Source organism: Dermatophagoides farinae, chromosome 4, assembly GCF_024713945.1.
Source record: "Dermatophagoides farinae isolate YC_2012a chromosome 4, ASM2471394v1, whole genome shotgun sequence".
NCBI lineage: Eukaryota > Metazoa > Arthropoda > Arachnida > Sarcoptiformes > Pyroglyphidae > Dermatophagoides > Dermatophagoides farinae.
Window position 1 is genome coordinate 4,173,086 of NC_134680.1, and position 14,168 is coordinate 4,187,253.

The following is a 14,168-nucleotide window of genomic DNA, read 5'->3' on the forward strand; positions in this document are numbered from 1 at the left end:
ATGATTCATTTGATTTTGAATTTTTTTTTCTTTCTCGCTTTCTTGATCACACAATAACATCCTTGACATGAAAATATTATTTTTTTCATTATTCAGTATTGTCAATTTATGTGTGTTATTTTTTCTCGTTTTTAATCCCGAAAAAACATCTCGAAAATCATTTGATCATTAGCATCAATTGATTTTTTCATTCAAAATGATGATGATGACGCATCAATCCATCAATTTGGACAATAAATGGCCATTTATGATCAATCAATCAATCGATATCGATACTATTAATAAAAAAAAATACATTCAATCATCGATCATATCGAATGTTCATTTGAATGATGAACAAAAATAGTTTTGAAAACGAAAAAAAAAATTGTTTTCGCTTTTTTTTTGACTGATTGTTGTCGTCGTCGTCACTAACCAACTAACCAACCAACCAACCGACAGAAAAAATGAAAATTCAAAAAAGAACATCATCGAGGTTATGGTCGTTGCTGTTGTTTTGTTTTTATTGATTTTTGCATTATTCAATTTGATTGATCGATTTTTTTTTTGCTTTTTTTCTGACTAAAAATCAATCGAATCATACAATTACCATCCTTTTGACATATGCATGCATACATCCTATACTTCTACGAATTGACAATCATCTAATACAATATTGTACACAAACGTTCGAACGTTAATCAATCAAATAGAAAAAAAGAAAAAAAAATTTAAGCAAATTATCAAATGAATTTTTTTTTATATTTTTTTTATGCCACTACCCAAAAAAATTGTCTGATTTTATCTTGTTATTTCTCGAATGATCATAAATTTTTTTTTTGTTTTTGGTTTTTTTTCTGGTCTGTCATCATCACCAAATAAAATGACAGTGATTGATATTTGATGGTATAGTCAATAATTATCACATTCACGCACACACACGACAACGACAACGACGAGGACGACTACGAACATTTCTGATTTGATTTTTATTTTTATTAATAATTTTTGTCACAATTTTCGGTTGTTGTCAAGCTTCGATTTGAATATATTGATTGGATAAATTCCATTTTGTAAAGAACAACATTTCGTTCATCATCATGTCTTCACCATCTTCATCATCAGTCCCATCCAATACGGTTACCAATGTTATTGCATCAAATTCAAACAACAATGATGATGATGATCTGAAACATCCATTATTTCATTTGGCTATTGTTAATCGTTTAAAAGAGAAAATTCCATTGATTAATCGTATCATAATCTATGTTGAAGATAATTATGCACGAATCAAATCCGGTACTGGTATGTTATCGATTGTAATGGGTCAAGTTGAACAAGGTATCAATTCTATGGCCATAAATATTGTTCATTATGTACCTCGAAAACCTGGTAAGTGTATGAATGATTGATTGAATTGATGATTGTAATTTGTAATCATTTTTTTTATGTCTTAAAACTTATCATAACAGTTGAAATGATTGATAAAATGGCATGTAATGGTGTGGAAATTGTTGATAAACGATTACGACAAATGTTTGATTTATCCATTATTATTCGTGATAATGTCGTTGCCATTCCTATGGTAATCTGGAAACAATGTTCAGAATTAATGACAGTCGATGGATTCTATGGAAAATTAGATCAATTTCTTTCATCATTGGAAATGAAATTAGAATATTGGATGCCGCTTCCAGAACCGCATCAAAATGTTCAGGATCAAGAATCGACGAAAAAAATGTTTGCTCGTTTATGGATATTTGTTAAACATTTGAATGAACATTTGAAACATTATGCTAAAGGACATTTTTTTATCATACGATTAATAGCCATTATGGATCGTTTTAAACCGAATTTCATCACCAATGGTACGTTGATTTCGCCACCAAAATCATTGAAAAGTGATGATCAAAAAGTAATCAAACCGGATGTTGCCATGGAAAAATTATCATCAACAATGGAAAAAATGGTCGAAACAATTTCCAATAATCCAAATTTATCCAAATCAATTGGTGGTGATCAACAACAACAACAACAACAACAGCAACAAAAATCAACAGCAACAACAACAATTTCTACCGACGACATTGTTGAACAAAAAAAAATTCAACAATTCAAAGATCAAGTAACGGCTGCTGTTGATCAAATTATTTCCAACGATATGATGAAGGTGATGGATAAAAAAATTGATAATAATCAAAAAATAATGAACAATCATATGAATGGTCAAAATGGCGATGTAAACAAAGTACCAAATAGTATTGATCATCAACAACAACAACAACAACAACAACAACAAGAATCGATAATCAAAGAAAATCATAATGACAATGAAAAAGTAAATGGTGAACAACAAAAATTGCAACAACAACAACGAGAACAAGGTACCACTAATCAGATGAAAAATAAGGTTACACCACCATCATCGTCATCAGTGAACAATCCATCATCTAAAATTCAATCAACTAAATCAACAAAATCATCGAAAAAATCAACATCTTCATCATCGGCTAATGGATTCTGATTTTTTTTTTAAAGAAAAAAAAATTCTATATCAACTTTTTATTCAAACCTCTAATACTCTTTGTTTGTTTTTATATTTTCAGAAAAAAAAGAAAAATTAATTTAAATTTTAATCAATGAACATTTGTGAATGATACAACAAGTTTGTAACCTTGAAAATAAAAATTCAATAAAAAAAATTGAACCGCGCCCTAATTTTCAATACATCAACATTACCCTCTTTTTTGTGAATGTGTGTGTGAGAGAGAGAGAGAGAGAGAAAGAGAAAAACAAGAAATTCAGTCACAACTGTCAATCAATTAGTCAATCAATCAATTTGTACAATTTTTCTCTTTATTTATCTGATTTTTTATGTAATCACAAATTGATTGTCTCAAACACACACACACATTGATGCAAATTTTTTCGCTTTGAATGAATTCAAATAATATAATCGGCACAACAAGATTCCGGCCTTTTTCATCATCATTTTTTTTTATATATATTTTCATGAGAAAAAAATTAGGCCAAAAAAAATTTCAAAATATTTTATCATCATAGTTCAATGTCTTGATGATGATAATGATGAATAGTCTGGCAATTTTCCCCCTTGTCGGTTTCCGGCGTAATTTTTCGTATTAATTTTCGTATATACAAAAATTTATTTCATGGCAGTTGACAAAATGACTAATCAAAGTTTATATTTTCTGGCAAACATTTATCAAAATAATAAATAATAAATATATATCGATATTATCGATAGATTTATCACGGTAGGCTCCCATCACTATCTAATTTTTTTTTTCATTGAAATTTTAATTTTTGTTAATTATTAATCCCTGATATTAACATATGGATGGATCCTCTTCATCAGCCAAAAAAAAAAATGATCTCTAATCATCATATCAATATCGTATCGATTAATCAATCAATCAATCATTGTTTTCAATTAATCAATAATGTATGTCGAGATCATTTTTGAGAAAAGATTTTTGATTTGTCAATAACAATTTTAGATTAATTAATCCATTTAAAAAAAATGTCATTCAAGTGCAAATAATAATAATAGATCTTTACCTATTAGGACATGTAAAGATCAAATAAAACGAATTTAGAAATATTTTCATGAATTTTTTTTTGATTGTTTTTTTTCACAAATAATTAATAAGGAATGGAGAATATGATATCACAATCAATCAATAGATTTTCGAATATTTTGTTGCTGTTGTTCGAATGTTTCATTATTACTCGTTGGTGTTGTTGTTGCTGCTGTTGTTGTTGTTGTTGTACTTTTTGGTGAACTATCAATCGTCGTTTCAATCATTGTATCTTGTGTATCTTGAACATCGGTTATTAATGAGAATACTTGTACACGTTGTAATGAATTTCGTATTAATGGTGAAATATTTTCATCAATAATCATCATTGTTTTATTGAATTTATTTGTTTTATTATTATCAGATGATTTGACTGACATTGATGATGACCGTTCTTTTGATGATGTTTTCCGTTGCTGAGGTTGTTTTTGTTGTTGTTGTTTTTTCTTTTTTTCTGAATCCGATATCGATGATAATGATGGTGCACGTATTGGTTGTCGATCAAGAACATCAGCTCTTTGTGCTGCTTCAATCACAATATTTGGATCAAGTTTAAATGTAATTTTAGCCTGATGACAAACATTTGGTTTTTGTTTCCTGATGAATTCTTTCAATGGACCATTCGATGATATGGATGTATCCGATTTGATCATTAGTAGTGATTCAAATTTTTCATTAGAAAATTTTTCAATTTCCGCATTCAATGTGGTTGTAGTCGATTGATGATTACTCGAAGTTGGACATCGCCAACCGGGTCTTTTCGGTAAATCATCGCAATCAGATTTTGGTGACCAATCAGCAATAGCAATGCGAATTTTTTGTAGATTTTCCGTCAAACTAATCAAACGTTTTTCATTTTGTTTCGGACTATCACTTTGTCTTTGACCAAAATTTTCACCACTTGTTTTCGGCTGTATCTGTTCTTGTTTTTGTTGCTGTTGTTGTTGTTGTTGTTCACTTTTTGTTGTCACCATTTCTTGTTGACTATCGAATTTTGTTGTTGATATACTTTTCTCATCCGATAATAATTTATTATCATCATTACTATTAATAGTATCGTTATTCGAAATCATTTGAAAATCGATTTTTTGGAAAATTAAAAAAAAAATTGTAACAAACTTCACGAAATTATATCACCCAAAAAGCATATTTTAATATATGGTTTTCTATAATAAAAAAAAAGAATTCGAAAACAGTGAAATTAAATTTTCATCCAAATAATAATTTAAATATAATGACAACAATATTGATTGCTATTAATGGTACACGTGCAACCGTTCTTATCGAATGTAATAGATTTAGAATTTGCATTTTTGGTGACATTATTGATGGCTGTGGCATTGCTGTTGATTGTGGTCCATATCCACCTCCATATGGTATATTTGCCTGATTCAATGATGCAGATGATATTAATGAATTTCGATCTAAACCAACTGTGTATAAATGAATTGAATTAATAGACAAAAAAAATCGACAAAATAATAAACAAAAATTACATTTGACAAGAAATCGTTCTTCATTCAATATGGCAATAGCATTGATAACCAATAATGCTGCTTCAAGCAATGAATATAAACCAAGGGCCATGTTTTATTTTTTGGTCAATAATTTTTTTTTTTGGGATTTGGAATTTCAATCCAAAAACAAACCGAGAATCCACTTGATTTGATTTGACGCGTTGACAGAATTCTTGAATACACGTGATCACAATAATAATGCTGTTCATATATGAAATCACGCTATAAAATTGTTACAGGTTGTATAAAATTCGAAAAATGAAAATTTTTTTTTCTATTTTACATCAACATTTTATCATTAACATCAATCAATTAGATTATATTGAATAAATTTTGATTGAAACCTGATAATTATTGATTCTAAAAACAATTCCACAATGCTTGAAATGATACAACCAACACAACCGACAAAAATTGTTGCATTATCATTAACCAAATGGTTCAATTGGACTTGTATTTTATCGTTGATTGTAATGATATTTGTTTTAGTGAAATTATTCCTATGGATCTATGTATTACAAAATGTTCATCATAATCAAGATTTAACTAATGATGAAACAAATGTCGATAATGATGAACATGTACAAATTATTCGATCTTTATTCAATATTTCATCATCATCATCATATACATCGAGCCATGGATGATTATAATTGCAGTAATACCCCGCTTAACGCGGGGGTTACGTTCCAAAAATTTTGAGCGTTAAGCGGGGTTTAACTGTATATGTTTTTTTTAAAAAAAAGAATTACCATAGTAGCCACAAATGAGTGATATCAATGTTTGTATATTATTTTGAAAAAAATGATAATCTATTAATATTAAAATCACTTTTTTTCAATTCTATAGTATGGCGTGATTTATTCCTTATTGTTTACAGAAAAAAATGCATCGAATGATAATGATTTGGTTAATTTTATTATTATTATTGATGATAATGATGATCATGTTCACTGAATCAAATGTTCTCGACAACATCATCGAACAACAACGTTTTTCAAGAAGTAGTAAGAATGATTACAATCCGAATCATCAATGTAAATATCATCAAGATTGTAATCAATTATTAACGAAAATATTGTCTTGTTCAAATGCATCGATCGAAATGTATAGAATGATCGATAATGATTGTACGGAAGAATATCATCGACAACTTTTATTATATTTAAAACAAAATCCACGTGTTTCTTGTCATGAAAATCGTTGTCTTTGTCATGATCCGGCATATAGTTATGATTCAATCGATCGAATTTGTCGATATCGATGCAAACATGATGGTGATTGTCGTTCCATTCTTAATGAACCACAACAACAATCGATAATTGTAGATTATTCGTCGTATGGTCTTGGCCACCAATCAAAAAAACTTCATGATTACATGGAATCATATAATCGTTTCATACCGATGATATGTTCTGAACAAGGTCTTTGCCGTTGTCCACAATATTCGCGACAATCATTATTGGATTGGACAAAACATTCATGTCTTGAAGAGATTCAAATTGAATTTCATAATGTTAATTTTATTGCCATAACTGCCGTTTCATTATTGTTTCTTATCATCATTATTATGGCACCAATATTCATATTCTGTTTTGGTCAACATACAAATGCTTACAGTGGCCTTCGACAAACAATTTGATTGATAATTTCCATATATATCATTGGTCATGATAAAAAGAACATTTTTTTTTTTTTTTGATTATATCAGGTCATTATTATTATTATTATCTAAGAAAGTTTTAAGAATAAAAATGTGGATTAAAATAATAACAATTACAACAACAAAAAAAACAACAACAATAATAATAACAACAATTATTAATTAAGAGAAAAAGAAAAAAAAATACACACACACACAAAATTCAATATATATTTGAATTTATGTTGATAGTGATTTATATATGAATATATAATTTGAATAATAAACAAACAAACAAATGATGGTCATCAATTTATTTAATGTGTGTGTGTGTGTGAGTGATGTATCGATTATTTATAAATGAGAAAAAAAAACTACCACCAACAAACCAATCGGATGAACTAATATCTTATCGTCATCGAAACTAATATAATAGTACATTGATGAAAGAATATAGACATTCATTGGTATGTTTGTTTGTTTGTCTATGATGATGACGATAATCGATCGAGATACTTTATTCATTCATTCATTCTATTAATTTGTTGTTGTTGAAAATCGTTTTTTTTTCTGGAAAGGCGATGGTGGATCATCATTTGATGAATTGAATGAATTTGAAATGATGATAATGATGATAATGATAAATGATGGCTATATAACCAATGGATGACAATGATGGCAATAATGATGATAATGATAATGATACTATTATTATATTGTATCGGATAATTTTCACTATGAATAATGATTTTATCATTATTATTATTAATAAAATAATAATTATCATAATTAGAATGGCGATGTTGAGCTTCCAGAGCTACCAGCCGATTGTGCACGTGCCGATGGTGATGCCAATGAGCCACGGCCACCACGTGTTTTAGTTTGTGTACGATCAAAATTTCTTCGTGCTTCACCTTTGGCAACAATTGTATGAATTTCTTCCATAACAGGTTGAATTTCTTGAACCACTTTACGGTATGGTGTGATGATTTCACGGACTTCCTATTTTTTTTTGAACGAATGGGTTATTAGTATGAATTGAATCAATTAATTAATTTCATTAAAAACGAACCTGAATAATTGGTTTTTTAACTTCGTGAATAAGTCGATGTGGTTCTTCTTCCGATGAAGTTTGTTCAACTTCACCAGCACCAGCTGCTTCATGTGTTTGATGTACACGGATACGTGATGAGCTTGATTTGAAATGAATTTCCAATGGTAGGGCACCACCTTCAACTTCGATTACCTAAATAAATAAAAAAAAATTGAAACAAATCAATTGTTGAACAAATTATTGAAAAGATAATGAGGATGATTTTGTTTTATTTTACCTGTGGCTCAATGTCTTCGTATGGAATATCAACAGGTTTCATTTCGACCGTATGTTTTGTCTGTACAGCTGCCTGAATTCTTTCTCGGCCACTACCACCTTCTTTAAATTGTCCATCCATAGCATCGAAACCGCCTTGTGCATTGACATTTATTATGGCAATAACAGCGATGGCCAACAAACAATAGGTGAATCGATTGTAAAACAACATTTTTTTTCTGATGTAGGTATTTGAATTTTTTAAGAAAAAATAAAAATTTGGATGAGCAAAACACAAACAAACGAAAAATGATCACACTTGAAAGACAGGATGATGTTTACAACAGCAAAACACACACAATACAGCTACACAATGTAAAAAAAACAAATAAAAATAGTTAGACTTTAAAATGGCTTTTAAGTGATCGTCGAATGATGATTTTTTCAAACAAATCGATCGCATTTTTATATCATTTTTTGTCTTGCTCATTTTTTCCTTTCTAAAACTTAGATGGGCGGATGGATTCGATTCGGTTGGTCATCACCATCATCATCATCATCATCACTATACTCTGTGTCCGTCCGTTTTTTATTTTCACTCTTCGGACACAATGATATGATGATAACGAAAAAAAAAGAGATCCATTCTTAAGATTCATTTTTTTTTGTTGATAGGCCGATCCAAACACCAACTACTACTGTAAATACGACAATAAATATGATGATGATGATTTTTTCAAGAAACCCTTTGACATTTGACATGTTTGCCTAAAAGAGAAAAAAAAATATAATCAATCAAACTATACTAAAATGATAACGATGAAAAGAGAAGAAGAAAAAATAAAAAACAGAGACTAAGGAAAAGAAGAAAAAGAACAAAAAAAAATCAGGAATTGAACTTCACTACATCACACACACATTCCATGCCACGCCATCCTATTCAATTTAATTTTTATTTTTTTTTTAAATATATTGCCACCATTGTTATTGGTCCATCATACAATCAATTCGGATCCATCATCATCATCGTTCGGGTCGATCATCGGGTGTGTGTGTGTGTGGATGCAAAAAACATTGCTAAACATGATGATGATGTAAACAAGGACAGGACAAAAACACACAGAGACCAGGTTCAGAGTTCAGATCTTAAACGTTCAATTTCAGTTTTGTTCGATAATATGTTGTTGTTGTTGTTGTTTGATGAACGGAAAACAAACGTAGGATTGTCCGAAATATTTCTTATGACGATGATGATGAAAAGGATCAGGATATATGTGTGTATGATGGTTATATCTATTTAACACTTGTGTCCAATTTTTTTTTCTTCTTCTTTCGAATTGTTATCGTTTATTTTTTTTTCGTCGTCTGATTAGATCAGTGTGATTGTTGTTGCTTTTGTTGAGAATTATTATCATTATAATAATAATAAACAATGACAATCATCTTGTTTTGCTGAGTATGTAATACCGAATTTTTTCTGATTCGAATCGAATTGGATGATGATGATGATGATGATGACAATTGTGCTAGTGATGATAATGATGAGATAATGATGATAATAATAATGTCTTTGTCCACATAAATATGATTGCAATCTTTTTTTTTAAGAAAAAAACAGATCAACAAAAAAAAATTTAAAATGGACCATACCTCGAATAGATTATATCCGGATGAATTTGTGTTTCGAATGGAAATGGTAAAAAAAATCATTTTTGGTTCGAATCATTTTGGAGATCAAAATAACCAATTCACAAATACAATGATCTACGTGTGTGTATGTATAGAATAATTTGCAACTGCGAAATAGGAAGTTTTATCGTTTCATAATCATTCACTAATCTTATTTTTTTTTTTAATTAAATTCATACTTTAGTTCAAATGATGATGATGCTATGTAGAAAACGCAACGCTACTGTTGTCGCTATATTAGCACTGTGACATTGTTCATACTGTGTATTGTAAGGTTCAAATGTTTTTCGTGTTTTCATTAATAAAATTCGCTTTATGCCATTCATCATTCAATATCTAGCGTGAAAAACATTTTGTGACCATGATTCAATCACCACAATAGAAATGATAATCATTTTTAGACGATAAGACCATGACAATGATGACAAAAAAAAATGTTTTGTCCACATTGTTGAAAAATGAATCTATCACTAAGCTCCATCGCAGTTATCAAGTGTCAAGTTTCCGATATTCATTATCACATACACACACACACACACACACACACACACAAAAACCTTTTGTTGCCTTTTTTTTCGATAATGGTGTTAATGAATTTAACCCATTCATTCATTCATTCATTCGTTTTTTTTTGAATGTCACAAATGTCATGAATTTATCATATGGTGAAATCAAGTTGACAATTTCAAAAAATTTTTTTTCTTCCAAATCAAAACATCTTTCTTTTGTAGTAGTGGTCGATTGAACATTTCAATTGACCTCGGTAGCAAAAAAAAACGGAAATACCAAATCCCAATGGAATGAATGAATGAATGAATGAGAATTCATCATTCATTCATCATCAATAATAATTTTGGATATTCGATTCAAAAACTTGTTATTATACAGGATTGGAGAAAACAAAAATATATGTTTTCATTTTCATTTTCCCGTCTCAGTTTTTTTTTGCCGTATTTTGAAAAAGAAAACAAATCCACATCATGTAAAATATCCGTAATCATAACAATGATGATTATGGGTTGTTTTTTTTCTTTCAATTTTGTTTCGATTCAATAATCCATCATTCTTTATAAAATTTGATTTCAATTATTGATGATGATGATGATACAATCAAATCGAATCAAATAAAACACTATACGGAAGGAAATTCGAATTCGAATCTATTATATATGTAAAGAAAAAAAAATAACTTGCTCAAATTATCTCCCATTCACAGATGTGATGATGATGAAGCAAATCGAATGATAATGATGTGTGTGTGTGTGCATGTGTATTCGAATCTTTTTCTTATTATCATTCGTAGATCGATTCACATCTCATCGGATATTTTTTTTTTTTTTGGTTTCATATTACCGGATATCTTTTAACCTGATGTTGCTGCTGCTGCTGCTGCTGTATTGTGGAAATAATACCCGTAATCATAATAATCATATAATATAATTAACGAATTTGAATCAAATTTGTTAAAAAAAAGGCCATCAGGTCATCCAGATGTTTCTCACAACATATCATATTTATGATCATCATTTGTTTGTGTCTGTGAGTTTTTGTGTTTGTCGAATATTATGGATCAATTTTATTCATCATCGTCATCGTCATCATTTTTTTTTCTATTGAATTTTGTTGTTTAAATAATGTGTGAAAAAAAATAATCATTTATCGTGTATGTGAAAATTGTCACGTTTACGAAAATGAAAATGAAAATGAAATGGACAAAAAAATTTCAATATTTTTTTTTTAGCTGCTGTCTGTCTGAAAATTGTAGATTGGGTTATCATTTTCAAAGAAAAAGATTAAAATTCCGAAAAAGAAATAAAAGAAATATATTCGATTCATGATGATCATGAATGACGATGATGTAATCAAATTGTTTATGCAAATTTCTTCTTCCATTTCATTATTTACTTGTTAAATTTTTTTTTTCGTTTGTGACCTTTTTTTTCTCCCCCTCCTACATTTGTTTGTTAATGTTTTCATTCCATATATTAATTTCTCTTTTGTCCATATGTTTATTATAGGTGATTACAATGAAAAAAAAATTGACCACTACTACCCTAGTAATATAACCAATAACAAATGAATCCAAGATAAAAATTGAAAAAGAATAAAACCATCATCATCAATCATAATCCAATGTGAAAAGGAGAAGAAAATCGTTTAGATCGGTATGGTATTCATCATTAAATTCAGTAATCATCATCATCATCATCATGATCTAATTGGATCGACAATTTTCAAATATCACACACATATAAATCCACAAATAAATAATAACATGACATGTTGTAACTACCGGAAATTGATGATGAAAACACACAGACACATGCATACACATTCATTCAAGATGATAATAATGATTGGTCTGGCAACGACCACTACAGTATATAATAATACAAGTCTTACTGTCATAATCGATTCGTTGCCATCATCATTTGCATCATCAATAGATACATCAGACCAGAAGCGAGGAAGTAAATATTCTTTCTTCCTTCATTTTTTTTGGCCTAAAATACACCTTACCATCATCATCGTAATCATCACATCAACCGGCTTCAAAATTATCGCCTTTATTCGGTATCAAATTTTGTTTTTTTGTTGATCCATTTCCAGCATTATCATAACATTATCATCATTGTATAAAGCATCAGCCGCCCATCACATCATCATCATCATCATCATCATAATCAACATACGATAACAATGATAAGTTTGGATTTTTTTTTCATTTTCTTCTTCGTTTCATTTTATAATGAAGAAAAAAAAATTAAAATGAAAATGAAAACAATAGAGGAAATCGAATGATGATGATCACCATCATCATGATGAATGAATGGATGAATGTATGTACGGATGCCATATTACCACCGACAGATGTGTGAACTCTGTAATCAACAAACACACACGCACACGGCATTATTATAAGGACAATTTTTATTTCACTGTTATCATCAGCATCATCATCATCATCGATGATGATCATTTTAATTTATATTCTTGTTGATTGAAATTATCTTATTTTTTCCTTTTGATTATATGTAGTTAGTTATTATTGAATGTCATAATAATGAATTGAATTTCCGTGAATGATGAATTTTTTTTCTGTTTTGTTTTCCTGGCCAAATATTAGAATATAGTGATCATTATCATCATCAATTGGATCAACCCAACCGCTTATTGTTATTGAAATGATCGTATACATTGTATTCAATATTTTCGATCTATTTAGATGATAATTTTATCACTTTATTACTCATATATCATATCTATATATTGAAATGTAAAAAAATTTGACAAATTTTTCCATTTAAGATCAATGAATGAATGAATGAATGAATGAAAAAACATATAAACATTGTCAATTGAACAAATAACAACCTGTTGTGAAGAAAAAAAAATTCATTATAATTTGTCGATCAAACAAATGAACATATGAATGAAAAAAAAGGTTATGTTCTTGACCTTGTTCTTCTTTTTTTGAGATCGTGTCATGTTCATCATCATCGTCGTCACACCAATCAATCAATCATAATCATAATCATCATAATTATTATTATCGTGTAGTGAATTATATCAAATGTTTAGATTATAGATGAAATTTTGTTTTTTTTCCTTTCTACAAATTCGAATATAATTTGTCATCATCATCATCATCATCATCAACAATGACAATCAAATCCTTTATGATCAATCGATCCCTAAAAAAATTGATATTTACGTGAAAAAAAATTCACATTTGATACGAATCAATAAATAAAAAAAAAATTTTCTTTTTTAGGTGAGAATTTAAATTTATAGCTTTGACCTTTCTCATCATTATCATCATCATCATCATCATCATCGAAAGAATCAAATAAATTTCCATCAAAATATTTTTCTTCTTCTGTTGTTGTTAGATTTGAATTTGATTTTTCAAAAAAAAAAAAAAAATTTCATTTTCATTTCAGGACAAACGGTGTCGAATTCGAATGCGCTTTGTATTTAAATTTGAATTTTTTTTTCTTCTCCAACTTTAAATCAGTTTTGTACAAGTGAACAGAAAGAAAAAAAATTGTGAATGATGGATTTGTGGCTGAAATTTTTTTTTCTCTCGTTTTTCTATTCATTCTATTCGTATGTAATGGAAAAACTAAACGGAAATTCAATGAATTGAAGAAAAAAAAATTCAGAAAAAAAGAGTGATAGTGAAAAATACCATACAAACAAAACTTTTTGATTTTTTTTATAATCTTTTTTGGAACAATGTGATGGTTCCTTATAGTGGGAAGGATGGATGATGATTACAATTAATACATTTTTTTTCTATATGAGTGTGTGTGTGTGTGTGTGATGATGATCATGACCATCGGATTGAATAAATAGTTGATAAATGATGACAACGAAAACAGACAACTGAAAACACTGTGCAGCAAACATCTGAATAAAAAGAGATAATA

General features: G+C 28.8%; 5 protein-coding genes across 5 annotated transcripts; 2 read left to right on the forward strand and 3 right to left on the reverse strand.

Moving 5' to 3' along the window:
* The first annotated feature begins 820 nt into the window (after positions 1 to 820).
* Positions 821 to 2,697, forward strand: LOC124490944 (uncharacterized). The gene is made up of 2 exons (XM_047053532.2): positions 821 to 1,371; positions 1,452 to 2,697. The coding sequence occupies exons 1-2, from the start codon at positions 1,080 to 1,082 to the stop codon at positions 2,501 to 2,503; spliced, it is 1,344 nt and encodes a 447-aa protein (XP_046909488.1). The 5' UTR covers positions 821 to 1,079; the 3' UTR covers positions 2,504 to 2,697.
* Positions 2,698 to 3,617: 920 nt separating this feature from the next.
* LOC124490253 (uncharacterized) lies at positions 3,618 to 4,651 on the reverse strand. The gene has a single exon (XM_047052725.2). It carries the CDS (start codon positions 4,649 to 4,651, stop codon positions 3,674 to 3,676), a length of 978 nt encoding a protein of 325 aa, XP_046908681.2. The 3' UTR covers positions 3,618 to 3,673.
* A 55-nt stretch (positions 4,652 to 4,706) lies between these two features.
* On the reverse strand, positions 4,707 to 5,213 carry LOC124490951 (immediate early response 3-interacting protein 1). The gene is made up of 2 exons (XM_047053540.2): positions 5,075 to 5,213; positions 4,707 to 5,011 (listed from the first exon to the last, which is right to left on the reverse strand). The coding sequence occupies exons 1-2, from the start codon at positions 5,163 to 5,165 to the stop codon at positions 4,788 to 4,790; spliced, it is 315 nt and encodes a 104-aa protein (XP_046909496.1). The 5' UTR covers positions 5,166 to 5,213; the 3' UTR covers positions 4,707 to 4,787.
* Positions 5,214 to 5,752: 539 nt separating this feature from the next.
* LOC124490945 (uncharacterized) lies at positions 5,753 to 7,042 on the forward strand. Its single transcript, XM_047053533.2, has 2 exons — positions 5,753 to 5,876; positions 5,945 to 7,042. The coding sequence occupies exon 2, from the start codon at positions 5,982 to 5,984 to the stop codon at positions 6,735 to 6,737; it is 756 nt and encodes a 251-aa protein (XP_046909489.1). The 5' UTR covers positions 5,753 to 5,876; positions 5,945 to 5,981; the 3' UTR covers positions 6,738 to 7,042.
* Positions 6,901 to 10,871, reverse strand: LOC124490947 (uncharacterized). The gene is made up of 4 exons (XM_075729863.1): positions 9,697 to 10,871; positions 8,069 to 8,814; positions 7,810 to 7,983; positions 6,901 to 7,739 (listed from the first exon to the last, which is right to left on the reverse strand). Exons 2-4 carry the CDS (start codon positions 8,276 to 8,278, stop codon positions 7,527 to 7,529), a joined length of 597 nt encoding a protein of 198 aa, XP_075585978.1. The 5' UTR covers positions 8,279 to 8,814; positions 9,697 to 10,871; the 3' UTR covers positions 6,901 to 7,526.
* Between the last annotated feature and the right edge of the window lie 3,297 nt (positions 10,872 to 14,168).